This window comes from Pan paniscus, chromosome 20 (genome assembly GCF_029289425.2).
Source record: "Pan paniscus chromosome 20, NHGRI_mPanPan1-v2.0_pri, whole genome shotgun sequence".
NCBI classification, from domain to species: domain Eukaryota; kingdom Metazoa; phylum Chordata; class Mammalia; order Primates; family Hominidae; genus Pan; species Pan paniscus.
In genome coordinates this window covers 59,996,885-60,023,957 of record NC_073269.2, presented here as the reverse complement: position 1 = coordinate 60,023,957, position 27,073 = coordinate 59,996,885, and the positions used below count along the sequence as shown (strand labels likewise).

At 51.4% G+C, this 27,073-nt stretch overlaps 1 protein-coding gene across 3 annotated transcripts; it reads right to left on the bottom strand.

The window, feature by feature from the left end:
- Positions 1-24,756, bottom strand: CACNG6 (calcium voltage-gated channel auxiliary subunit gamma 6). Of its 3 annotated transcripts, XM_034945515.3 has the most exons (5): positions 24,429-24,756; positions 22,749-23,156; positions 18,128-18,202; positions 16,673-16,810; positions 1-4,756 (listed from the first exon to the last, which is right to left on the bottom strand). In XM_034945515.3, exons 2-5 carry the CDS (start codon positions 23,077-23,079, stop codon positions 4,518-4,520), a joined length of 783 nt encoding a protein of 260 aa, XP_034801406.1. In that variant the 5' UTR covers positions 23,080-23,156; positions 24,429-24,756; the 3' UTR covers positions 1-4,517. The 3 variants fall into 3 exon arrangements, with proteins under 3 accessions (XP_034801406.1, XP_034801407.1, XP_034801408.1); XM_034945516.4 differs by lacking the exons at positions 16,673-16,810; positions 24,429-24,756 and having other exon boundaries at positions 22,749-24,320; XM_034945517.4 differs by lacking the exons at positions 16,673-16,810; positions 18,128-18,202; positions 24,429-24,756 and having other exon boundaries at positions 22,749-24,320.
- Between the last annotated feature and the right edge of the window lie 2,317 nt (positions 24,757-27,073).

The following is a 27,073-nucleotide window of genomic DNA, read 5'->3' as shown; positions in this document are numbered from 1 at the left end:
CGCCTCAGAGACCTTCTAATCTCCTTTAGTTCAAATGCTCCACCTGACAAACGTCATACTTACTTCGGGGGTATTGTTTTCTGAGCCCCAACAATACATTGTTTCATAGGATGATGTGATTCCAGTCATTTGTCTTTGTGAGGTCTGTAATTCCTTCTCCCACTTCTGATAAGTCTATGTTATATCTCTGCCTTCCCCTCCCTCCAGTCTCTCCCCACACAGAACTGAAGCCTGAACTGGCCGTGGGGGAACCACTCGGAGTGTGGCCAGGGAGGGTTTAGGGGAAAATTGCCAGCTCCCTTTTCTCTTGAGTCTCTGGCTTTGAACCTTCCCTGCCCTGACCCCGGGTAAGAAAGAGTTTTCAGAATGATGACCCCACTGGACAAAGAGCCATTCCCACCAGGTACGGTGGTTCATGTACCTGGGAGGCCGAGGCAGGAGAATCATACGAGCCTTGGTGTTTGAGACCAGCCTGGGCAACACAGTGAGACCCCATCTCTATTTATTTATATTTTTTTTAATGAAGAGTGGCCAGGCACGGTAGCTCATGCCTGTAATCCCAGCATTTTGGGAGGCCAGGGCGAGTGGGTCACTTGAGACCAGAAGTGCAAGACCAACGTAGGCAACAGTGGGAGATCCCCATCTCTACAAAAAATACAAAAACTTAGCTGGCTGTGGCTGTGTGTGCCTGTAGTCCCAGGGATTTGGGGGACTGAAGCACGAGAATCGCTTGAACCTGGAAAGTCGAGGCTGCAGTGAGCCATGATTGTGCCATTGCACTCCAGCCTGGGGGACAGAGTGAGACTCCATCTTGAAAAGAAAGAAAGAAAGAGAGAAAGAAAGAAAGAGAGAGAGAAAGAGAGAAAGAGAAAGAGAAAGAAACAAAGAAAGAAAGAAAGAAAAAGGAAGAAAGGAAGGGAGGGAGGGAGGAAGAGAGAGAGGCCAGGCGCAGTGGCTCGCGCCTGTAATCCCAGCAGTTTGGGAGGCCGAGGCGGGTGGATCATGAGGTCAGGAGATCGAGACCATCCTGGCTAACAAGGTGAAACCCCGTCTGTACTAAAAAAATACAAAAAAATTAGCCAGGCTTGGTGGCGGGCGCCTGTAGTCCCAGCTACTCGGGAGGCTGAGGCAGGAGAATGGCGTGAACCCGGGAGGTGGAGCTTGCAGTGAGCCGAGATTGCACCACCGAGCTCCAGCCTGGGTGACAGAGCGAGACTTCGGCTCAAAAAAAAAAAAGAAAAAGAAAGAAGGAAAGAAAGAAAGAGAGAGAGAGAGAGAAGAAAGAAAGAAAGAGGAAGAAAGAAAAGAGAAAGGAAGGAAGGAAGGAAGGAAGGAAGGAAGGAAGGAAGGAAGGAAGGAAGGGCGGGCCATTCCCCCAAGACCAACTATCTCCGCCATCCCCATGGCACATGTCTCTTGAGGCTTCCCTGACCTGGCTGGGCACAAAGTCAAACAACAAAAAAAAATTGTGGACTATCTTGTCTCCTAGCACTTAACTTGGTTTATAATTGCACGCTCATTACTTCAATGATGTGATTAGTATCTGTTTCCATCAGCAGGCTGTCAGCTCGTCGGGGGTCCCTGTTTACTCTGTAAGTGCCACTTGAGAAAAAATAACAGCAAAGGCAGATCGAGTTGCGACCACATGCCAGGCGGTCTCCTGGGAGCTTTGCAGGGCTCATGATGGCCTTTACTCCCGACGGTGACTCCTGGGAGTAGGTACAGGATTGAGCTCATGCACCGTCTTTAGGGATGAAGGAACCAAGACAGAAAGAGGTGAAGCTGTTGCTCCGGCCATAAGTCGGGGAGCTGGGCTTTCACACCAGCCTGGCTCCCAGGTGCCCAGGCACTGCGGGGCACTTCTGCTTGTTGAATGGAAGAATGCAGAATTAGAAACAAAAATCGCATGGTCAGCTGGGCGCAGTGGCTCACGCCTGTAACCCCAGCACTTTGGGAGGTGGAGGTGGGACGATCACTTGAGGTCAGGCATTCAAGACCAGCCTGGCCAACGTAGTGACACCCCATCTGTGCTAAAAATACAAAAATTAGCTGGGTCTGGTGGCGCACACCTGTAATCCCAGGTACTGGGGTGGCTGAGGCACAAGAATTGCTTGAACCCGGGAGGCGGAGGTTGCAGTGAGCCGAGATCGCACCACTGCCCTCCAGCCTGGGCGACAGAGTGAGACTGCAAAATAAAAATAAAAATAAAATCACATGATCATCTCAATAGATGCAGAAAAAGCATTTTGATATGGGAGGGGGGCAGAGAACTGCTGGGTAGAGAAGGGCAGGGTCTCTGGCAAGGGCTCCACCCTAGGGCCTATGCCCATGGACCTAAATGAGAACAGGCATTTCCGAAGGTGCTGGGATTACAGATGTGAGCCACCACACCCAGCTAATTTTTGTATGTTTTGTTGTTGTTGTTTTGTTTGTTTGTTTTTTAGTAGAGACGGGGTTTCACCATGTTGGCCAGGCTGATCTCGAATTCCTGACCTCAGGTGATCCATCCGCCTCGGCCTCCCAAGGTGCTGGAGTTACAGGCATGAGCCGTCGCGTGGGGCCAAGACTCACCCTTTTCTTAACCCCTGGCAACCACTAGTCTGTCTTCCGGGTCTGCAATTTTGTGACTTCAAGAATAAGAAACCTTGTTTCAACCCCTTGACCTGATGCCAGTGTGTCTCTGCTCAGCAAGCTCCCATGGATCCTCAGTACCCTCAGGGTAAAGGCCAAGCTGTTCTGTTGAGCATCTGAGTCTCTCCACCTTGTTCATAAGACAGCCCACCCCAACCCTCTCACGATTCCTGTGTCTCACTCTGAACACCAGCGTTCACATTTCCTCACTCACAGGTTCATCATGTTTTTCCTCTTGTTTCTGTCCAGGCTCTCCCACCCAGCTGGAACGCCCGTGACGTTCTCCACTTTCTCTGATTCTTACTCACCTTGAAGACTCAAGTTCGTCATCTTCTTCAGAAGGCTTTCCTGAACCAATCCCCCTTCCCCCCACCTTTTTGATTTTTTTTTTTTTTTTTTTTTTTTTTTAGAGACGGAGTCTTGCTCTGTCGCCCAGGCTGGAGTGCAGTGGCGAGATACCGGCTCACTGCAACCTCCAACTCCCAGGTTCAAGCAATTCTCCTGACTCAGCCTCCCGAGTAGCTGGGATTACAGGTGCCTGCCACCACACCCAGCTAATTTTTGTATTTTTAGTAGAGACGGGGGTTCACCGTGTTGGCCAGGCTGGTCTTGAACTCCTGACCTCAGGTGATCCACCCGCCTTGGCATCCCAAAGTGCTGGGATTACAGGCGTGAGCCACCACGCCCGACCAGAAAACACAATTTAGAATATATACACTGTTAATGGTTGAATGTTCTCCCCTACAAAATGTATATATATATATATATATATATGTTGGACCCTAACCCCCAGTACCTAAGAATGTGACCTCATTTGGAGATACGGTCTTTATAGAGATAATCAAGTTAAAATAAGGTCATTGGGGGTAAATCCTAATCACGTATGACGGGAGTCATGCGTAAAGGGGAAATCTGGGTGGGGTACGGTGGCTCACGCCTGTAATCCCAGCACTTTGGGAGGCTGAGACAGGTGGATCACTTGAGATCAGGAGTTCGAGACCAGCCTGGTTAACATGGTAAAACCCCGTCTCTTCTAAAAAAAAAAAATACAAAAATTAGCTGGGCATGGTGGCTCGTGCCTGTAAATGCAGCTACTTGCGAGGCTGAGGCAGGAGAATCACTTGAACCCAGGAGGCGGATGTTGCGGTGAGCCAAGATTGCAGCACTACACTCCAGCCTGGGAGACAGAGCAAGACTCTGTCTCAAAATAAAAATAAAAATAAAAAATATATTGTGTTTTCCACACTCTCAACCATTGTGTATGGGTTTGTTTTCACGTGACTTCTGGGCTTAAAAGTGTTTCTGGAGGGTATGTTTCTGGAGGGTATGTTTCTGGAGGGAATATGGGGTCACTTTTCTTTACCCCAGAATGCATGATCACATCACAAATAGACTCCAAAGCAAAGTTGTTAAATTTCCAAACCTTTAATCCCAAATCAGATCACAGCGAGGCCAGACCCTTCGCTATCTCCCCCAACCGCACCCCGAGCTGCAGATGAGTTGTAAAAAGTCTCTCCCGGCAAGTGAATCGATCCAGACCTGGGAAATGAAGGGGCCCCCAACTCCCACCCAAGACCCCCTGACCTCATCCCCCAACCCCACACCCTAGCTACCCCATCAGGTCCCCGCCAGTCTTCTCTGGGGACCCTCGTTTGCAAAGAGCCCCTTCCCATCCCACCCCCAAGCAACCCACATACAGCCACAGAGAAAAACGTATTTACAGAGGGAGAAAAGATAAGGGGACAGGAGGCAGGCGTGTAAAAAAACATGGGCCCCCGAGCAGGGAGAACACAGTTTCTCTAGGAGATGGGGCAAAAAGATCCTGGGGGTACAATGGAGAAGGTCAAAGGGCTTGGTGGTTGCTTAGAGAAGTCTCACGCGTGGCTCTAGGTGGCCCGGTGCCCCCGCTTGGGACAGAGGGACCCCCAGGGCCAGGAAGGCAGTGTGAGCAGCAGAAAGCAGCCGGCCCCCAACAGCAGGATCAGGCCGGCCCCCACGCCGCAGCCCAGGGACCAGGAGTACTCGTAGGTGAGGCGTGGGGCCGGGGGAGGCTCCGGGCTGACTCTCTGCAGCAGGGCCCTCACGGAATGCCGGAACACCTCCAGGCTCACCAGGAGCAGCAGGCCTGCGGGAGAGAGGACAGGGCGCAGTCAGACCCCCGCGACCCCACCTGTGTCTCAACATCTCCCCCATCCGCTCCCAGCCCTCCCGCCCGCCCTGGCACCTTCCCACGCGTGCACTCAACAAATACTTACTAAACACCTACTATATAGCAGGCAGCATTTGGGAAGCTGGAGATAAAGAAAAAAAAAAAACAAGACACAAAGTCATAGAGACACAAAGTAGAAGGGTGGTTGCCGAGGGCCGGAGGGAAGAGGAAAAAGGGGAGTTGGTGTTTAACAGGTATAGAATTTCAGCTGGGGAAGATGAAAATCGTTGTGAAGGTGGATGGGGGTTATGGTTGCATAACAATGTGAACGGAATTGATGCCACAGAACCGTACGCTGGAAAATGATTAAAAGGCGGATATAGAATCACAGCTAGACGGGAGAAACGCGTTCTGGTGTTCGCAGCACTGTAGGGTGAATATGGTTCATTAGATTTTCTTTTTTTTTTTTTTGAGACGGAGTCTTGCTCTGTTGCCCAGGCTGGAGTGCAGTGGTGCAATCTCAGCTTATTGCAAACTCCGCCTCCTGATTCTCCTGCCTCAGTCTCCCGAGTAGCTGGGGTTCAAGCGACTCTCCTGCCTCAGCCTCCTGAGTGGCTGGGATTACACACGTGCGCTACCACGCCTGGCTAATTTTTGTGCATATATATATATATATATATATTTTTTTTTTTTTTAGTAGAGACGGGGTTTCACCATGTTGGCCAGGCTAGTCTTGAACTCCTGACCTCAAGTGGTCCACCCACCTCGGCCTCCCCAAGTGCTGAGATTACAGGTGAGAGCCACCGTGCCTGGCTGTGTATTTTCAAAGAGCTAGAGGAGAGGATTTTGAAATGGTCACAACATGAAGAAATGGTCAAGTCTGAAGTGGTGGATAGGCTAATTGCCCTGATCTGATCATTATGCATTGTTTACATGCATCAAACCATCCTTCTGTTTCCCACAGATATGTACAAGTACTACATGTCAACTAAAAACGAAAGAGGAGGCTGGGCGCTGTGGCTCACACCTGTAATCCAAGTGCTTTGGGAGGCCGAGGACGAAGGATTGCCTGAGGCCAGGATTTTGAGACCAGCCTGGGCAACATAGCAAGACTCCATCTCTACAAAAAAATAATTAAAAAAAATTAGCCAGGTGTGGTGGTGCACGCCTGTAGTCCCAGCTACTCAGGAGGCTGAGGTGGGAGGATCGCTTGAGCCCAGAAGGATGAGGCAGCAGTGAACCGTGATCACACCAGTACACTCCAGCCTGGACAACACAGCAAGACCCCAATTCTTAAAAATATATAAATAAATAAAAATTAAAAATAAAAGGGGGAAATGGTTAAAATTACACATTTTATGTTTAGCACATTTTCCCACAACTTTCTTTTCTTAAAGCAAACACAGGAATCAGAAAACACAAAATTTAAATTAAGACTCCATTAGGGGCCAGGCACACCTACAATCCCAGCACTTTGGGAGACTGAAGCGATTGGATCACTTGAGGCCAGGAGTTCGAGACTGGCCTGGCCAACAAGGTGAAATCCCATCTCTACTAAAAATACAAAAATTGGGCCGGGCACAGTGACTCACGCCTGTAATCCCAGCACTTTGGGAGGCCGAGGCGGGTGGATCACCTGAGGTCAGGAGTTCAAGACCAGCCTGACCAACATGAAGAAACCCTATCTCTACTACAAAATTAGCTGGGCGTGGTGGTGTGCGCCTGTAATCCCAGCTACTCGGGAGGCTGAGGCAGGAGAATTGCTTGAACCTGGGAGGCGGAGCTTGTGGTGAGCCGAGATCACGCCATGGCACTCCAGCCTGGGCAACAAAAAAAAAAAAAAAAAAAAAAGTCTCCATGGAAGTTTTTTAAAAGAGTGATAGAGGGGGAGGGGTCACAAAATAAAGATAAAGTCATATTGCAATGCAATTTTTTATTTTTTATTTTTTTTGAGACAGAGTTTCGCTCTTACACCCATGCTGGAGTGCAGTGGCAATCTTGGCTCACTGCAACCTCCGCCTTCTGGTTTCAAGTGATTCTCCCGCCTCAGCCTCCCGAGTAGCTGGGATTACAGGCTGATTTTTTTTTTAAAAAAAAGCAAAAAAGAAGAAAAAGAAAGAACAAGATAGAGAAAGACCCTACCCTCGTGGAGCTTATATATTACTTGGAGATAGACAGTAAACAAATAAACCAAAGTTTGCAAAACTCAAATGCCTGCAGGGGGCATGAGAAAGTGTAAACACACAGGGCGGCAAGTAAGGTAGAAATGATGGCAGAAGCCAGCTGCAGCTGCTCAACAGCATGATCTCAGCTCATTGCAGCTTCCGCCTCGCAGGTTCAAGCGATTCTCATGCTCAGCCTCCTGAGTACCTGGGACTACAGGTGTGCTCCACCACGCCTGGCTAATTTTTTTTTTTTTTTTTGAGATGGAGTCTCACTCTGTTGCCCAGGCTAGAGTGCAGTGACATGATCTCGGCTCACTGCAACCTCCACCTCCCCGGTTCAAGTGATTCTCCTGCCTCAGCCTCCTGAGTAGCTGGGATTACAGACACACGCCACCACACCTGGCTAATTTTTGTGTTTTTAGTAGAGACGGGGTTTCACCACGTTGGCCAGGCTGGTCTCGAACTTCTGACCTTGTGATCCACCTGCCTCGGCCTCCCAAAGTGCTGGGATTACAGACGTGAGCCACTGCGCCCGGCAATTTTTGTGTTTTTAGTAGAGTCATGGTTTCACCATGTTGGCCAGGCTGGTCTAGAACTCCTGACCTCAAGTGATCCACTCACCTTGGCCTCCCATAGTGCTGGGATTACAGGGGTGAACTGCCGCACCCGGCCCATAATTGCTTAAATAATTATTATTTTTATGGGAATTCTCCCAACCTTTAAACGTCAACTCGAAGAAATCTTTACACACTGCCTGGCAAACAAAGCACATCTCCTGGCCATCGAGGGCCTGCAGGCTGCCAGGTTGCAATGTCCAAAATAAACAAATGAGGAGACAAGATAATCTCAGAGGGTGATGCATGAGAGGAAGGAAATAGAAACAGAGAGAGTGGCACCCAGGGGTGGAGCAGGGACTTTGGATGGTGTCGAGAAAAGCCATTTGAGCTGGGACGTGAAGGATGAAAAGAAGTCAGTCATGCTCAAAACGAAGCAACGGCTGTTCCGAGCAGAAGGAGGGGCTGACGCGAGGGCCCTGTGTAGGACGCAGCACAGAGTGTTTGGAGAAAAGAGAAAAGCTGAGTGTGGTGGGAGCAAGGAGAGGTGGGGTTGGGGAGAGAGGTGGTAATGGAACTGCAGGGGCGGGCAGGGGCCAGGTCATGCAGGACCGTCTGAGAGTCACGCATGAGTCATGGATCCCAGCCGCCTTCTCTCCAGACCCTGGAGTCCTGCCCCAACCCCAGTTCCTGACCCTGCTTCCTCCCTGCACCCCAGCCCCACTGTGGTGTTTTTTTCTGTTTGTTTGTTTACTGGTTTTGGTTTTGTTTTGAGTCGGAATCTCACTCTGTCATCCAGGCTGGAGTGCAATGGAGCAATCTCGGCTCACTGCAGCCTCTGCCTCTCGGGTTCAAGAGACTCTCCTGCCTCAGCCTCTCGAGTAGCTGGGACCACAGGCTCTTGCCACCACGCCTGGCTCATTTTTGTATTTTTAGTAGAGATGGGGTTTCACCGTGTTGGCCAGGCTGGTCTCAAACTCCTGACCTCAGGTGATCTATCCACTTCCCAAAGTGCTGGGATTACAGGCCTGAGCCACCGTGCCCAGCCATTCACTGCGGTTTTGATTCAGGGGCTGGAGAATGCAGCCAGGATGCTGTGATTTAAAAGCCCCTTCTTTGCTCCATGCAGCCCAACATTACAGAACGGGAGGTGGAAAAGCATTTAGACAAGGACTCCCCTTCATTCCTTTCCTAATTCAATCTTTTTTTTTTTCTTTTCTCTTTTTTAGTGACAAGGTCTCAGCCACCCAGGCTGGAGTGCAGTGGCGCGATCACAGCTCACTGAAACCTTGACCTCCCAGGCTCAAGCCCTCCTCCCGCCTCAGCCTCCTGAGTAGCTGGGACTACAGTTGCAAGCCACCATGGCTAATTATTTCATTTTATTTTGTAGAGACGGGATCTTTCTACATTGCCCCGGGCTGGTCTCAAACTCCTGGCCTCAAACAATCCTCCTGCCTCAGCCTCCCAAAATGTTGGGATTCCAGGTGTGAGCCACCACAGCAGACCTGATTCATGCATTCTTTGATTCATTCAACAGATGTTCATTGAGCTCTTATTACAAAATACATATAACATGATACATAAATGATACTACAACTAAATCCCTGTCCTTCTGGAGTTTCATCCAAGAAGGAGAGACGGACAATTATCAGTTAAATGCATTGTTGAGGGCTGAGCTGTGTCCTCCACAAAAAGTTCATGTTTTGGGGTCCTGACCCCAAGTACCTCAGAACATGACTGTATTTGGATATAGAGTTCTTAAAGAGAGAATTAAGTTAAGGCTGGGTGCAGTGGCTCACGCTTGTCATTCCAGCACTTTGGGAGGCCAAGGCGAGTGGATCGCAGGAGTTTGAGACCAGCCTGACCAACATGGTGAAACCCCGTCCCTACTAAAAATACAAAAATTAGCCAGGCATGGTGGCGCATGCGTGTAATCCCAGCTACTCGGGAGGCTGAGGCATGAGAATCGCTTGAATCCTGCAGGCAGAGGCTGCAGTGAGCTGAGATCGAACCACTGCACTTCAGCCTGGGCAACAGAGTGAGACCCTGTCTCAAAAAACAAAACAAAACAAACACACACACACAAAAACAGATAATTAAGTTAAAGCGAGGTCATCAGAAGGAACCCTAATCCAATGTGACTGGTGTCCTTATGAGATAAAAAAAATTTCAGGCAGGAGGATCTCTTGAGGCCAGGAATTCAAGATCAGCCTGGGCAACAGAGTGAGACCCTGTCTCTACAAAAAAAAAATAAAATAAAATAACAAAATAAAAAAAAGAAGGCCAGGCACAGTGGCTCATGGCTGTAATCCCAATACTCTGGGAGGCAGAGATGGGCAGATCACCTGAGGCCAGGAGTTCGAGACCAGCCTGGCCAACATAGAGAAACCCCCTCTCTACTAAAAAAACAAAAATTAGCTGGGTGTCATGGTGGGTGCCTGTAATCCCAGCTACTCGGGAGGCTGAGGCAGGAGAATCACTTGAACCCGGGAGGGGGAGGTTGCAGTGAGCAGAGATCACACCACTGCACTCCAATCTGGGTGACAGAGCCAGACTCCGACTCAACAAAAAAAAAAAAAAAGAAAAGAAAGAAGGAACTGGGGACACAGACCAGTACAGAGGGAAGACCATGTGAAGATACAGGGATAAGTTGACCATTTACAAGACAAGAAGAGAAGCCTTGGAGAAAACCTCCCTGTCGACGCGATGGTCTTAGACCTCCAGCCTCCAGAACGGTGAGGAAATCAACCTCTGTTGTACCACAGCCACCCAGGCTGCGGTACTTTCTTATAGTGGCCCTGGCAAATGAATATGGGCATAAATAAATAGAGAATTTCAGGTAGTGAGCAATTCAGTGAAGAAAAGTAAAGCAGGTAAGGTCCCAGCTGGAAATGAGTCTTCTTTCTTTCTTATTTTATTTATTTATTTATTTTTGAGACAGAGTCTTGCTCTGTCACCCAGGATGGAGTGCAGTGGCACGATCTCAGCTCACTTCTACCTCCACCTCCCAGGTTCAAATGATCCTCCCACCTCAGCCTCCCGAGTTGCTGGGATTACAGGCACCCGCCACCACGCCCAGCTAATTTTTGTATTTTTAGTAGAGACAGGGTTTCACCATGTTGGTCAGGCTGGTCTCAAACTCCTGGCCTTAAGTGATCTGCCAGCCTCGGCTCCCAAAGTTATGGGATAACAGGAGTGAGCCACCGCGCCTGGTTTATTTATTTTATTTTATTTTATTTTATTTTATTTTATTTTATTTTAAGAGGGAGTCTCACTCTGTCGCCCAGGCTGGAGTGCAGTGGCGCGATCTTGGCTCACTGCAATCTCCACCTCTTGAGTTCAAGTGATTCCCCTGCCTCAGCCTCCTTAGTAGCTGGGACTACAGGCATCACCACCATGCCCGCCTAATTTTTTATATCTTAGTAAAAACGGGGTTTCACCACGTTGGCCAGGCTGGTCTCGAACTCCTAATCCTGCGATCTGCCCGCTTCAGCCTCCCAAAGTGCTGGGATTACAGGCATGAACCACCATGCCTGGCCAGTTTATTTTATTTTTAAATTTTTATCTATTTTTTTTTTGAGATCAGGTTATGAGACTAGCTAGTTTTTGTATTTTTGGTAGAGATGGGGTTTCACTATGTTGCCCAGGCTGGTCTCGAAATCCTGGGCTCAAGGGATCACCTACCTCGCCCTCCCAAAGTGCTGGGATTGCAGGCGTGAGCCACCGCGCCCAGTTTCTCTCACGCGCTCTCTCTTTCTTTTATTATTTATTTATTTATTTATTTATTTATTTATTGAGATGGGGTCTCACTCTGTCGCCCAGGCTGGAGTGCAGTGGCGAGATCCCAGCTCACTGCAACCTCCGCCTCCCAGGTTCAAGCGATTCTCCCGCCTCAGCCACCTGCGTAGCTGGGACTACAGGCGCCCGCCACCACGCCCGGCTAATGTTTGTATTTTAATAGAGTCAGGGTTTCACCATGGTAGTCAGGCTGGCCTCCAACTCCTGACCTTGTGAGCCACCTGCCTCGGCCTCCCAAAGTGTTGGGATTACAGGCGTGAGCCACCGCGCCCCGCTCTTTTATTTATTTATTTATTTATTTTTAACATTTTCTTGGATACCCAATGAGTCCCCTTTAGACACGATGGTCAGTGCTGGTCTCTCTGAGGTGGTGATATTTGACCAGAGACTTAAACAATGCGAGGAAACGAGACACGTGAAGCGCCGGCGGAAGAACGCTCCAGGCTGAGGAGGCAGCCCCGGGAAAACACGCTGCGGGAGGAATGAGCTTAGAGCGTCTGGGGAACAGCAGAGGCTGGCGTGGCCGGAGCAGGGTGAGCAGATGGCAGGAGAGGGAGTCGCAGGGCGCCGGGAGTCAGCCCGCACGAGGCCTTGCCACCATGTTATTCTAGCAGTAGGAATTTAAGTGGCTTTTATTCTGGGGAGAATCCGTGATCCGACTTATGATATAAAAGTATCACTTAGGGGCCAGGCGTGGTGGCTCACACCTGTAATCCCAACACTTTGGGAGGCTGAGGCGGGCAGATCACCTGAGGTCATCAGGAGTTCGAGGCCAGCCTGGCCAATATGGAGAAAGCCCATCTCTACTAAAAATACAATAATAATAATAATAATAATAATAATAATAAAATTAACCAGGCGTGGTGGCGCATGCCTGTAATCCCAGCTCGGGAGGCTGAGGCAGGAGACTCGCTTGAACCCAGGAGTCAGACGTTTCACTGAGTCGAGATCGTGCCATTGCACTCCAGCCTGGGCAACAAGAGCGAAACTCCGTCTCAAAAAAAAAAAGTATCACTTGGCCGGGTGCGGTGGCTCATGCCTATCATCCCGATACTTTGGGAGGCCGAAGCGAGAGGATTGCTTGAGTCCAGGAATTCAAGATTAGCCTGGGCAACATAGTGAGACCTCATCTCTGCAAATAATTTTAAAAATTAGCCCAGAGTGGTGACGTGTGCCTGTGGTCCCAGCTACTCAAGGATGAGGTGGGAGGATTGCTTGAGCCCAGGAGGTTGAGGCTGCAGTGAGCTGTGATTGTGCCACTGTACATCAGCCTGGGCGACAGAGCCAGACCCTGTCTTAAAAAATTTAAAAGTAAAAAAATAGAAGTATCACTCTAGCTGCTCTGTGGAGAATGGACTTGAGGAGGTTAAAAGGAGAAGCATAGAGAAGAGTTAGGAGGCCATAGAAATTACCTCGGGGAAATATAGCCGTGGCTTGGATTAGTGAAACCGAGGGAAGTGTTTGCATTCAAAACACGTTTTGGAAGCAGTGCCAATGGAATTTCCTGGTGGATGGCTAGGCAGGGTGGCTCATGCCTGTAATCCCAGCACTTTCGGAGGCCAAGGCAGGTGGATCACCTGAGGTCAGGAGTTCGAGACCAGCCTGGCCAACATGGAGAAACCCAGTCTCTATTAAAAATACGAAACTTAGCCAGGTGTGGTGGCAGGCACCTGTAATCCCAGCTACTTCCGAGGCTGTGTCAGGAGAATCGCTGGAACCCGGGAGGCAGAGGTTGCAGTGAGCCGAGATCGCACCGCTGCACTCCAGCCTGGGTGACAGAGCAAAACTCTGTCTCAAAAATAAAAAATAAATAAAATAAATAAAAAGGCACGCGGGTCTGGCTCCTGCGGCTTCTCCAGCCTCCTCTCAAGCTGCTCCTCCCACACTCTCGCAGCGTGGAGCAGGACTTTCAATGCACCAGATTTGTTCAGGCTTGAAGACCTTTATGCTGCTTGGAATAATTTTCCGCCTCCCCTTCCCTGAGCCTGCCTTAGATGTCCTTATTCTTCACATCTCTGTATGAAGTACATGTTTTGAAGGGACGCCTTCACTAACCACTGCCACCTAAATCTACAGTGGGTCTCCTGTCATACATTTTTCTCATACTCTGTACTTTTTATCTATAGCATTCATCACAGTTGGTAGTTATGAATGTATATTGATTTGTATGACTAATATCTCTTTATCTCATTTCTGTCTCTCCCACTGCACTATAAATCCATGAGGGCAGCAGACTTCTCTGTCTCATACCTCTAAAACATAGAACAACAGCTGATATATGTATTATAAGGAGAGAAACAAGACAACCTGAACACGACCCTTTATTTAGGGAGACCTCAAAATCCTAACCTGCCCCAGTCCCTGACACGCAATCTAACCAAAGTAATTACAACATCAAATCCTTCTTCACTCTCAATTGGTTGTACAATCTGCGGAACATTTTTGTGCTCAAGACTTTCATAAAACACTTTTATATCAACAGCTTCCTGTGCACCCCCAGGGGTAATGCAGGTGTGAGTTCAATAATAACACCAGCACTAAATTCCTAGCAAGCTACAAATTCCATGAGAACAAACATCATCTTTATTTTATTCATCGTTGCATCCTCAGCGGCTCTTAGCACAGCATCTGGGACTCACTGGATATTAAAGAAATACTTGTTAAATGAATGGACAAGTAAAAAAAAATGGAGAAATAGATGATTGGAGGGAGAGAGGAAGGGAAAGAGGGTGGAAAAGAAAGAAAAGAGAGAGGGGCCGGGCTTGGTGGCTCATACCTATAATCCCAGCACTTTTGGGAGGCCGAGGTGGGCGGATCACTTGAGCTCAGGAGTTGGAGACCAGCCTGGGCAACATAGTGAAACCCTATCTCTACAAAAAAACAACAAAAAAAAAACGAAAATTAGCCGGGCTTGGCGGCTTGCGCCTGTATTCCCAGCTACTCAGGAGGCTGAAAGGTAGGGAGGACAATCACTTGAGCCTTGGAAGTCGAAGTTGCAGTGAGATGAGATGGTGCCACTGCACTCCAGCCTGGATGAGAGACCCTGTCTCAAAAAAAAAAAAAAAAAAAGAGAGAGATAGAAAGAGACATAGGGAAAGAGAGAGAGGGGAAGGAAGGGGAGAGAAGGAGGAAACTGATCAATCAACGGAAGGATAAATGGATGGATGGATAGGATGGACACAACACTAACAGATACACGGATGAGTGAGTTCATGGCTATAAGGAGATTTAAGCTCAGAGATAGAAAAAGGTTTGCCCCAATTACACGGCTGTTAAGAAGTCGGGACTCCAACCTAGATCTTTTTGATTCCCTGTTAATGTCACAGGACCAGTGACATTAATGTCACATTAATGCAGTGACATCTTTTGCACCAGTCTCCCTGTCTCTCTCCACACTCCTGTCACACTGGCTTTCTTTCAAGATCTGCAATGCAGCAAACTCTCCCAGCTTGTCTATCCATACTTTGACATCTTCAATGTCACCTCCCCAGAGAGGCCCTCTCTAACTCCCTGAGGACGGAACGAGGAAAAAGATAAAGATGATGTCTGTTTTCATGGAATTTGTAGCTTGGTAGGAATTTGGTGCTGGCGTTATTATTAAACTCACACCTGCATTACCCCTGGGGGTGCACAGGAAGGTGTTGATATAAAAGTGTTTTATGAAAGTCTTGGCCGGGCGCGGTGGCTCACGCCTGTAATCCCAGCACTTTGGGAGGCCAAGGTGGGCGGATCACTTGAGGTCAGGAGTTGGAGACCAGCTTGGCCAACATGATGAAACCCTGTCTCTACTAAAAATACAAAAATTAGCCAGGCGTGGTGGCACACACCTGTAATCCTAGCTACTTGGGAGGCTGAGTCAGGAGAATTGCTTGAACCTGAGAGGCGGAGGTTGCAGTGAGCTGAGATTGTGCCACTGCAGTCCAGCGTGGGCAACAAGAGCGAAACTCTGTCTCAAAAAAAAAAAGAAAGAAAAGAAAACATTTGATCCAAGAAGAAAACCAAAGCCCGGAAAATAAAAGGAAACTTCCCAAGGCCACACAGTGATTCAGGGCACAGCTTGGGCTGGAACCTAGAGGCAGAGGTTGCAGTGAGCTGAAATCGTGCCACTGCACTCCAGCCTGGGCGACAGAGTGAGACTCCATCTCAAAAAAGAAAGAAAACCGAGTTTAAAATCCCACCTCTGCCATCATGCCATCATTGATTGTGTGCCCATGAGTAATTCATCTGACTTCTCTGAGCCTCAATTTCCTCATTTATAAAATGGGGGAGGCTGGGTGTGGTGGCTCATGCCTATAATCCCAGCACTTTGGGAGGCCAAGACAGGCAGATCACTTGACGTCAGGAGTTCGAGACCAGCCTGGCTTATGTGGTGAAACCCCGTCTCTACCGAAAAATACAAAAATTAGCCAGGCTTGGTGGTGCCTGCTTGTAATCCCAGCTACTTGGGAAACTGAGGCAGAAGAATCACTTGAACCCAGCAGGCGGAGGTTGCAGTGAGCCGAGATCATGCCATTGCACTCCAGCCTGGGAGACAAAGGGAGACTCTGTCTCAAAAATAAATACATAAATAAAATGGGGGATAGTAAGCCCTGCCTAATAGTGCTGTCGTAAGGATTTGAACTGGAAGTAAAATAAACTGAAGTGTTGTTTATTACTGAGGGCTACATTTCACAAGATGCAGCATTTTATTTAGACCTTCAGCTCCAAGAATGCAACAGTCCTTGCAGACCTCAAGTCTCAAATCTAAAAGAGCATTTAGAGACCATCAAATTCTGAGCCAACAATAGGGCTTGGAACTCTTCCACCTTTGAGCCTACTACAGCCCCTGGGCTTCCCTGACCTCTCAACACGCTATAATGCTTAAAACATCTCAGCATGAAACAGTGTTTGGGGACTCCATGTTCAAACCTTGAAAAGCGTTTGGACAGCTTCCAATTCCCAGCCAACAACAGGGCTTAGAACCCTCCAATTTTTGAGACCTCTATAGTCCTTGCGCTTTCTCTAATGCCTAGCATGCAACAGTGATTGGAAATCCCAGGTCCAAATCTAAAACAATGTTTGACACCCTCCAATCCTTAGCCCGGTTGTTGGGGTTCTCCCATCTTTGAACCTACTATAGCCCTTGGGCTTCCCCTCAACTCCAAGCATGCAACAGGGCTTGGAGATCCCACCTCCCAGCATGCAACAGTGTGTGGAGCTCCTACTCCCAGCATGCAACAGTGTGTGGAGACCCTACTCCCAGCATGCAACAGTGCATAGAGATTCCATCTCTGAGCATGCAACAGTGCATAGAGACCCCATCTCCCAGCATGCAACAGTGCCTGGAGATCCTCCCAGCATGCAGTGTCCTCAGCCTCCAGGCTCTGAACCCTCACCTGAGAGGCCAAAGCAGACGGCTCCAACTCGGAGCAGGAACTCTGCACCTTTACTGAGCACCATGATGATACAGAGGCACCCCAAGGCCATGACTGCCAGGCCCAGCACTGCTATCACTGCAGCTGCCAGATTCACCTCTGCCAGCAGGAGAGAGGAAAGAAGCAGAGAACATGGGATGTAGGGAATGAGGAGGATTCACCCATAGGAACCCAGAACCAGGAAGATGTAAGATTCAGGACGAGAGAAGAATTTTCAAGTAGAATATCATCCAGCCCAACATTTTACTTACACTGTTGAAGGAATTAAGACTCAGAAAGGGTCAGTTATTTCTCTAAAGTCACTGAGCAAAGGGAGGAGAGGGCCAGGATTAGAAAGAGTTGAGAATTACCAACTATTACTTAGGATCTGGTTACCACTGGTTTACAGGTGAGGAAGCTGAGGCAGTGGGGTGTGTGGGAGACGATGGCAAAGGCAGTGTGCTACAGTGGAATGATCCAGGTTGGAAATCTCCCCAACTACTTCCTACATGGAAGATTCTAGCAGGATTTTCCAGATTCCAGTAGGAATTTAGGCTGAACCCTTCTCAGCCTAAATTTCCTCCTGTGGACCAGGTACGGTGGCTCACACCTATAATCCCAGCACTTTGGGAGGCCAAGGTGGGTGGATCACTTGAGATCAGGAGAGTTCAAGACCAGGCTGGCCAACATGGTGAAAAATTTTCCTGGGAAGAATAGTTGTAACCGTTCCTGGACTTCTGGAAGATGGAAGATAAAGCCCCCGCCCTGCAGGGCTACTGCGAGGACTGGAGATCTTACAGATGGAGTGCCCAGCACTGTGGTCAGCACTTGATGCATGCAGGTTTGTGAGATGTCCAAGTGCTACCCACAGAGAGGGGCTGCGACTTGCCCGGGGTGACACAGAACGTGGCATAGGCAGAGATGGGGTAAGAGCTCTAGGCACAGCTAGGTGCAGTGGCTCACGCCTGTCATCCCAGCACTTTGGGAGGCTGAGGAGAGGGATCACCTGAGGTCAGGAGTTCGAGACCAGCCTGGTCAACATGGTGAAACCCCATCTCTACTAAAAATACAAAAATTAGCTGGGCATGATGGTGGGCGCCTATAGTCTCAGCTACTCAGGAGGCTGAGGTAGGTGAATCGCTTGAACCTGGGAGGCGGAGGTTGCAGTGAGCCGAGATTGTGCCACTGCACTCCAGCCTGGGTGACAGAGCAAGACATCATCTCAAAAAAGAAAAAAAAGAGTTATCTAGATTCTCTAGAGCACCATGTCCCCATCATTAACTCTCCCGCCAGCACTCCCCAGGGGACAGCCACAGATTATAGACACGAGACCTGCCCTGGGGTAAAGCAGAGGAGGGGATAACTCTGTCTAGAACTCCTCCAGCACGCTCAGCATTTCCCCCACCTGTCGCCCAGCAGGGGGTGAAAAGTTCTCACCTTTCTTTGTGGTTCTCTGAAAGATGCGTGCATTCTCCCCCGTGGTGAAGAATTTAAAATAGGTGCAGTTTGCTTCTGTGGGAGCAGGAGAGAGAAAACAGACATGAGGATGTGAGGTCCCTTGCGTAAGCTCAGGGCTGGACAGTTAACAGCCCACGGGAGCCTAAAACTTGGACATCAGCATCCCTGATACACAGAGGAGAAAAATGATGCTCAGAAAGCCACCTGCGACCACACCGCCATCTAGGAGCTGGGACTCCTATCCGGGGCTCTGAGCCCCAGACCTGTGGCCCCAAGTGCGCCATTAGCCTCTCTGGGCCTCTAGTTCCTCCTCTTTAAAACGAGATAATAATCTCTTTCCTGGCCCCTTCGTATGGGTTTGTTGAGGGTCAAGTGGGATTACATATGGATAATCACTTGATTCAACAAAGGATACCAAGATACAAGTAGCAGAAGACTAACAGACTCAGAAAGGAATCCTGTCTCAGGAAGGATTCCTACCTAGAACACACAAAGAGCTCCTGCGGATTAGCAAGAAGAGAGAGAGAACCCAGTTGACAAATGGGCAAAGGGTATGAATAGTAATTCACAAAAGAGGAAGCCTGGGTAACTCATAAGTCCATGGAGAGATGCCCCACTTCACCAGGGATCAGAGAGAGGCAGCCGGAATCAGCAGGGAGCCACCACTTCCCATCAATTAGATTGGCCAACATTAAAAGGGTAATATCAAGCATTTGAAAAGATAAGAGGAAACACCGTGTATGAGCGGGTACTCCTAGTCTTTTGGGAAGGCACTCTGAGGTACTTTATGAAATGAAGAATGTTCATAGCCTGTGGCTCAACAATTTCATTGCAGGGTATAACTCCAGAAAAAAAAAAACAAAACAGGAATATATATGCAGATGTTTACAGCAGCACTGTTTATAAGTAACATGGAGTCAGAATCAAGCCAGGTGTCCATCTAATGGGGAACAGACAAGTAAATGACACAGACAGTCCTTGTGAAAATCTCTCCAGTACATATAGCCATGAATTAGAATAACCTAAAGCAAGATGGAGAGATTTGAGAAACACAGTGTTGATCAAAACAATAATGATAATTAATATTAATAATTTAATTTAAAAATCCAAAAATTGAGGCCAGGAAAGGTGGCTCACACCTGTAATCCCTGCACTTTGGGAGGCCGAGGCAGGAGAATCACTTGAGCTCAGGAGTTTGAGACCAGCCTGGCCAACGTGGTGAAAACCCATCTCTACTAAAAGTACAAAAATTAGCCGGGAGTGGTGGCGCATTCCTGTAATCCCAGCTACTTAGGAGGCTGAGGCAGGAGAGTCTCTTGAACCCGGGAAGCATAGGTTGCAGTGAGCCGAGATGGCACCACTGCAATCCAGCATGAGTGACAGAGCAAGACTACATCTCAAAAAAAAAGAGAGAGAGAGAGAAATTTTAAAGTTAAGAAAGACAGAAAAAGGAAGAAAGGGAGAGAAGGAAGGAGAAACGAAGGAAGGGAGGGGAGCACTTTCTGAAGTGCATTTTAGATCCAGAAATTCCCTCAGAATTCACCTAGCCTGACCTACTCTCTTATTCTACAGATGGGGAAACTGAGGCACAGAAAGAGAGAAGAGAGGTCGAGAATAACAGGAGTAAAGGCCATAGAAGAGGGACCAGGCAGTCCGTGAATGTGAAAAATTGAACTTTTCACTTTGAACAAGGATATGAAGGGACAAGCAATCAATCCCTGAGTCAGGTGAGGTGGTGTGGGCGGGCGCTCCCCAAGTACCCCGAGGGGAGGTGAAGGGGTGAGATGTCCGGCCAGGAGGAGTGGGATGTGTGAGTTCTTATGCAGCAGCAAGAGGTAGAGGATGCTGGGCTGCGCGTGGTGGCTCATGCCTGTAATCCCAGCACTCTGGGAGGCCGAGGCAGGCGGATCGCCTGAGGTCAGGAGTTCGAGACCAGCCTCATCAACATGGTGAAACCCCGTCTCTACTAAAAATACAAAAATTAGCCGGATGTTGTGGTGCATGCCTGTAATCCCAGCTACTTGGGAGACAGAGGCAGGAGAATTGCTTGAACCTGGGAGGCAGAGGTTGCAGTGGGCCGAGATCACGCCATTGCACTCCAGCCGGGGCAACAAGAGCAAAACTCCATTTCAAAGAAAAAGAGGTAAAGGGTGCTTCACGTCACTGAGCGAAGGGTGCAGGTGCTCTTTGAAGCAGTCATTGCGGGAAACACAGTCTACATCCACAAGGGAAGTGTGATGGCCCTTCTGGGACAATGTAGGGTGCCTGGCATCCGCTTTTGGCTACTAATAGTTTAGCACATCCCAATTCGACCACCCCCAAACATGACACATCCCATCTGGAAAAGTGCAGGGTAAGGGTCACCCCCACATTCCATACTTATAGCCAAGGGAGCCAGGGATGCCTTTTGATGGGCAGTGGTGAGTGTGAGATATTTCTCTGAGATAATGAAGATTGAGAGATGTCCTCTGAGGGGTTGGGTTTGTAAGATAACGTTAATGGCCCTGCTGGAACTGAAGTCCTTTCTGATCAATGGAGGGGACAGCAAGGGATGTGAGGAACCCCATACAATGCGGTGAGATGGGATGGGCCACCCCTCCATTGTCCCAGGACCTTTGACCTTTGGGATCTCTTGGTGGACCAGTGAGATGTGATATAATGCAGTTGTTGAGAAGAGAGGCAACCAAGCCTCAAATTCCATCTAACTAGCCTGGGTGCATAGACTGAGCCACTGAAATTTCTCGCCCCCTCATTTTTCTCTTCTCTAGAATGGGAGTGATAATAACGACTCATAGGCTAGCTATGATGCTTGATGAGTTAATGTACATAAAACACTGAGATGAGAACCAGGCATTACATAAGCAGCTAATATTCTTATTACGGGGGCCTCCCATTTTGCAAAAGTTTGAGATCATCCTTTATGAGACCCCTGAGGGGCCAGAGACAGCCCATCTGCAGAAATAAAATGATCAAGCGTAGCCCATCTGGACACCAAGTGGGTAGCTCAGACAGCCAGGGGGGCCTGGCATCCCACTGTCCTATCGAGGGCTTGGGACATCCTATTTTTCACTCTACACATATAAGATATCACATCTGGAGAAGTGAGGGACGAGGGAAATCTCATACAGAGCCCAGAAAAATAGGCCATATTCTTTGAGGGGCACTGGGATGATAGGACCTTCTTTGGAGACTGAAGAGTGCTGGAGATCTCATATGGGTGATCAAATATATGACAGCCCAAATGGGCTCTGAGGAGTGCCAGGTATTTTCCATGGGTCAGTGGAGGTAGAACGAGATTTCATCCAATTCCCCAGGGGTATAGAATGTCCCCCTTGTATAAGCACAAGCCATGGCCTGTCGTGTCAGGGAGGTATGGAACAGCTCTCTGCCATGCCCAGGGATAAAACAGCCATGATTTGGGAAAGGAGGGAGTATGGGAATGTGTCTCGGAGAAAATGAGAAACGCTGAAATGTCCAGTCTGGGCATTTGGAAGCGAGAGGACAGGAAGTGAAGAACATTGCAGGGAAGGAACAAGGTCTGCCCTCGGGTGTTGGGAGGCGTCTGGTGAGAGCTTGGTTTGGTGGAAGCAGTAGGTGGGGAACAGGCATAGATCCTGCTTTGGGGTGGGCGTCTGTCTCCCCAGGGCTCACAGGATGGGAGCGCAAGCTGTCTCCAGGCTGGGAAGAGGAAGCTGACACCAGGAACCCAGACTGTCTCTCCATGGGCACAGGCTGTCTGTGGGCACATGCAGAGTGGGCACGGGCTGTCTCCAGGGCACAGGCATTTCCAGAGGGTGCAGGCTGTCTGGGGTGGGCACAGGCTATCTGAGGACACCAGCTGTGTCTGGAATCACAGGCTGGGTCTGGGGACACAGGCAAGATTTTTCTAGGGACACAGGCTCTCTCTAGAGCTATAGGCTGGTCTGGGCGGACACAGCGATGCCTAGGAACATTGGCTGTGTGGGGGCAGGGACTTTGGGGGTCATAGAATCATCTGGGACCATAGCCTGGTGTGGAGGTGCAGGCTGATCTGAGGGCACAGGATGGTGTAAGGATGCAGGCTGGTCTGGGGGTATAGACTGGTCTAGGGGTGCATGTTAGTCTGGGGGTGGAAACTGTAGCTGGGGACACAGGCTGATCTGGGGGTACAGGATAGTCAGGGTACAGGATGGTCTTGGGGCACAGGCTGTAGGCGGGGGCACAAGCTCTCTTTAGAGGTGCAGAATAGGGGTACAGACTCGTCTGAGGGGGTCTCAGGTCACAGCCTGGTCTGGGGGTACAGGATGGCCTGGGGACATAGACTCCCTGTAGGCACATTTTGGTCTTGGGGTACAGTCTGTAGCACGAAAGCAAGCTCTAAGGCACAGGTTCTCTGGCGGTAGGCCCGTGAGGGACCTAGGCCATATCTGGGGGATCCCTCTCTCTCTCAGCAGTTTCTGAGAGCAGAGGACGATGTGGGCACTGGCGCTTACTGGGAGGCAAGCTGTCTCCTCCGGGCTCAGGCTTTCGTCCCTGGGGCGGGTTTTCTCCTCGGACGCGGGCCCCTCTCCCTCCCTGTCCGTGGGACGCAAGCCCTGGGCTCGGGGCGGCGGCTGCTCACCTCCGGGCAGCTCCGCGGGGCCGCAGGTGTCCCTGTCCGCGGGCACGTCCGCCTGCCACAGCCGCTTGGTGCACACCTTCCACAGCCCCAGGTGGGCCGCTTCGCACACGGCGCTGCCGTTGGCCTTGTAGGTGTTGAGCTCCACCCAGAACTCGGTGCCCACGGACAGCACCGCCAGCGTGGCGCCCACGGCGGCCAGCAGCAGCGCCAGCTTCACCTTCCCCTCGCGCTCAGGAGTCAGCCCCGACCTGCCCTGCCCGTGCGCCCGCCGCCGGCCCGCGGCCCCCCGCCGCCGGTTCTCCTCTTGCAGGAAGAAGTTGGACCACATCATCTTATGGCCGGTGGGGTCGAGAAGGGGGAGGAGGCAGAGCCGGCGAAGGGCCTCGAGGGGCGGGAGCGAGGAGCGACCTGGGGTTTTGAAGGGGGTGAGGGACTCAGTTTCCCCTGGGTATGAAAGAGGGAGAGCCGAGTCCTGTCTGGAATCTCAAATGGGAAAGTCGAGATTGCTTCTGGGGTTCAGAAGAGAAAAACCATCCCCAGGGCTGGGGAAGCCTCTGGGGTTCTAGGTTGCCCTCAAGAACTTGGCAAAGAAGACGGGGCCCAGAGGAAAAGCAAGGCCCCCACCCCGAGGTTTAGAGATAGAATTCGGCTTCCCAGCAGGGAGTCCCCCCAAGAGCTCCAGAGGAATGAGAACTGGTGCCCGCTGAAGCTCCCTGCAGCTCCAAGGGGCTGCTTTGGGGTCCCCGCTGGGGGTGGTTAACAAAAGGGAAACTGGTTTTCCTGAGAGATCTGAGCACCCCACTAGGGCTAAGAGTTTGGGGTACCCAGGAAGGGACCTGAGGTCCTCTGTGTGTTTGCAGGAGATGTGGCCGGGGTTCCCTTGGGCTCAGAGTTTGAGAACAGAGGACTTGGGGACCCTCTGGGATTCGGAAAAGGAAGACCTGGGGTCCCGGGAAGCTCCCAAGGGGAGGTCGGAATTCAATCCGGGTCTCAAGAGAGGCAGTAGGACCCCGGCATCCACAGAAGGAGAAGAACAGAGCCCTGGCTGGGTCTCAGAAGAGGACTGGGCCTCGCTGGAATTCAGGAAAAGGGGATAGGGGTCTCCCCTGCCATTCAGAAAAGATCCGAGGTCTCTACTGAGCCTGGAAAAGGGGCCGGTGGCTGGAAGACAGAGTGGAGTCCAGAGACGGGAGGCTGCGGGGCCTCCCCGAGGGCTGGGGCAGATGGGACCGGGGGCCCTCCTGGGGCTCACACTATGGGGCTGTGGTCCGCACTGCGGCTCGGAAAACCAGGACTGAGTGCCCCCAGGGTTCAAAGGCCAACCGCGACCCGAAAGAGACGCTGCGCCCCTTCCGGATCAGTCCGTCTCCCTCCCCCGGGCTCCCAGGGCCTTCCCGGTCGGGTCCGCGCCAGGCTCAGCTCCAGGCCAGGGCCCCCCCTCGGGGCTCCCACCCCCGACTCCCGAGCAGGGGCCCCTCTCGCTCTCCTGCCTCGGCCCCGCGCCGACCCCAGCTCCGCGCTGCCTCCGAAGCGTCCGGCTGTGCCCGCCACCGCCACCGGCCTGGCCTCTGCCCGCGCCCGGCCTCGTCCCCACCCGCCCACCCCCCACTCTCCACCCTCCACCCTCCACCCTCCACCCTCGGGGCTATTTCGGGCTTGACCCGTAAATAACACCCGCACCTGTCGCCCGGCGCCTGTTGCCATAGGGATCCCGGGTATTTTAAGGGGACGAGGAAGGGGGGAGGGAGGCCGCCCGGGGAGGAAGGGGCCGAGCCTGATGGGACTTTCATTTCACTAAGGGGCAAGAGCGGCGCCGAGAGTCCCAGCTCCCCAGTCTCCCGGGCAGCAGGAGACGGGCAGGGCAGCAAGTCTGACTGGGGTTACCAGGGAGGAGGGGCGGGAGGCAGGGCCCCGGGTCTCAGGGAGGAGGGGCTGAGGCCAGGAGTCTTGGGTCCCTAAGGGAGAAGAAGCCTCGGTACCCCACTTCTGAGTGGTAGAGGAAGAGGGCCTGGGTACCCAGAATCTTGGATCTGAGAGGAGAGGAACCTGGTCTCCTAGGTCCTGGGCTCCTGAGTCTGAGGGAGAAGGGGCTGGGGGCCTGGGCTCCTGGGCCTGAGGGAGGAGGGGCTGGGCCTGGGCTCCTGGATCTGAGGGAGGAGGGGCTGGGGGCCTGGGCTCCTGGGTCTGAGGGAGGAGGGGCTGGGCCTGGGCTCCTGGATCTGAGGGAGGAGGGGCTGGGGGCCTGGGCTCCTGGGTCTGAGGGAGGAGGGGCTGGGCCTGGGCTCCTGGATCTGAGAGAGGAGGGGCTGGGGGCCTGGGCTCCTGGGTCTGAGGGAGGAGGGGCTGGGCCTGGACTCCTGGATCTGAGAGAGGAGGGGCTGGGCCTGGACTCCTGGGTCTGAGGGAGGAGGGGGCAGGAGGCCTGGACTCCTGGATCTGAGGGAGGAGGGGCTGGGCCTGGACTCCTGGGTCTGAGGGAGGAGGGGGCAGGGGGCCTGGACTCCTGGATCTGAGGGAGGAGGGGCTGGGCCTGGACTCCTGGGTCTGAGGGAGGAGGGGCTGGGGGCCTGGGCTCCTGGGTCTGAGGGAGGAGGGGCTGGGCCTGGACTCCTGGGTCTCAGGGAGGAGGAGGGCCAGGGAGCCTGGACTCCTGGTCAAGGCGTTGGCAGACCCAGAGTCCTGGGCCTGGGGGAGGAGACTGGGGCCAGAACCCTGGGTCTTGAAGGATGGAAGGCCTGATTTCCATGTTGGAGAAAGCGCAGGCCTCAGGGCAGGGCCGGCTGTCAGGGGCACAGAATGAAAGCAGCACTCCTCTTCATCGAGTTTATTAGACAGGGCACCCCTGGGGGACCTTCCATGCAGTTTCAGCTCCCCCAGGGGCAGGGACAGAGGACAGCCGTGTGGCATGGCGGCAGGGCCTGATCTTCAACCCCTCACCCCCTACCCCTCAGCCCTTCTGTGGACGGCCCAGGTGGGACCCACCTTTCACCAACTCCTTCTTCTCCCACAGTTGGCTGCTCCAGGCAGGCCTGGCGCTGACCTGAGCGAGGCTCTGGAGCACGCTGGGCCTCTCTGCCCACCCCCTGCTCTGGACTTTTCCGATGGAGCACGTGTTTCCCCGCAATGTGATTGTCTGTGTCTGGTTCTTCCAGCAGACTGGGGCCGGGGCCAGGCACAGGAGGAATTCACCTTGGCATCCTCAGCTCTACCCGGCACAGGGCCAGGTCACAGGCAGTCTTGGAAAATGTGCATGGGGTGACTTGAATGAATGGATGGATGAATGGGCAAAGGAATGACCAGATGGAGTGAGATGATGGCACACAGACATCCCCGCCCCAGCTAGGGGAGGGGCCTGCTGCGTTTCCTCAATGCCCGCGTGGCCCCGTCAGAACACAGCCCCTCTGTATTCTAATTGTCTGGACTACCTGTCCCCCCCTCCGAAGGCAGAGATGGGACAGAAGTGGCCTGAGATTGCAGGGCCTTGTACTTGGAAGTCCTCAGGAAATATTTTTTTTTCTTTTTATTGATCATTCCTTGATGCTGTGCTTGCTTCTGAGTCTCCACGTTGCTTTCTGTGCGAATCTCTGGGTCTTTCTCCGGCTTACGTCTCCCTATCTCTGTGGTTGTGTTTTTGTTATCTCTGGGACTTCTCTGATTTGTGTACCTGTCAGTCTCTCTCCTCCTCCTTTTCTGTCTTCTCTGTATCACCTTCTTGTCTTTGACTTTATTTCTTTGACTTTCTTTCTTTCTGTTTTCTGAGACAGGGTCTTGCTCTGTGGCCCAGCCTGAAGTGCAATGGTGCAATCATAGCCCACTGCAACCTTAAACTCCTGGACTCAAGCAATCCTCCCGCCTCAGCCTCCCGAGTATCTAGGACTACAGGCGTGAGCCACCACGCCGCAGCTCATTTTTTATTTTTGTAGAGACGGGGTCTCACTATATTGCCCAGGCTGGTCTCAAACGCCAAGCCTCAAGCAATCCTCCTGTCTTGGCCTCCCAGAGTGCTGGGATTACAGGCATGAGCCCCCAAGCCTGGCCAGAAAGTATTTCCAAGAACTGAGTGAATGTTTATTTCTGAAAATGAATGATGAAAACCTGTTCTTCCCCTTCACCTCAATAGGTCTTGACAGGGTCTACAGGGGGAATCCCAGAGTGTGCCCGGCGCTGACAGCAGCAAGAGACAGGAGCTGGGCAGAGCATCCCTGGCTAGGGGATCTGCCAGAGCCTAGCTGACAGCATCCTCTCTTCCCTGCCCCCTGAATTCATCTTCCCCTCCTGGCCCTGGGCTTCCCCATCTCTCTTGCTCCTGCCTGCTGTGACAGCTA

Excerpts from the sequence above, each read along its gene's own strand:
- CACNG6 (XM_034945515.3), bottom strand. The coding sequence starts at position 23,079 with ATGATGTGGTCCAACTTCTTCCTGCAAGAGGAGAACCGGCGGCGGGGG. Across the intron at positions 18,203-22,748 it reads CCCCGCGGAGCTGCCCGGAG|AAGCAAACTGCACCTATTTT; the intron begins GTGAGCAGCCGC and ends CTGCTCCCACAG. Across the intron at positions 16,811-18,127 it reads TCAGAGAACCACAAAGAAAG|AGGTGAATCTGGCAGCTGCA; the intron begins GTGAGAACTTTT and ends TCCTGCTGGCAG.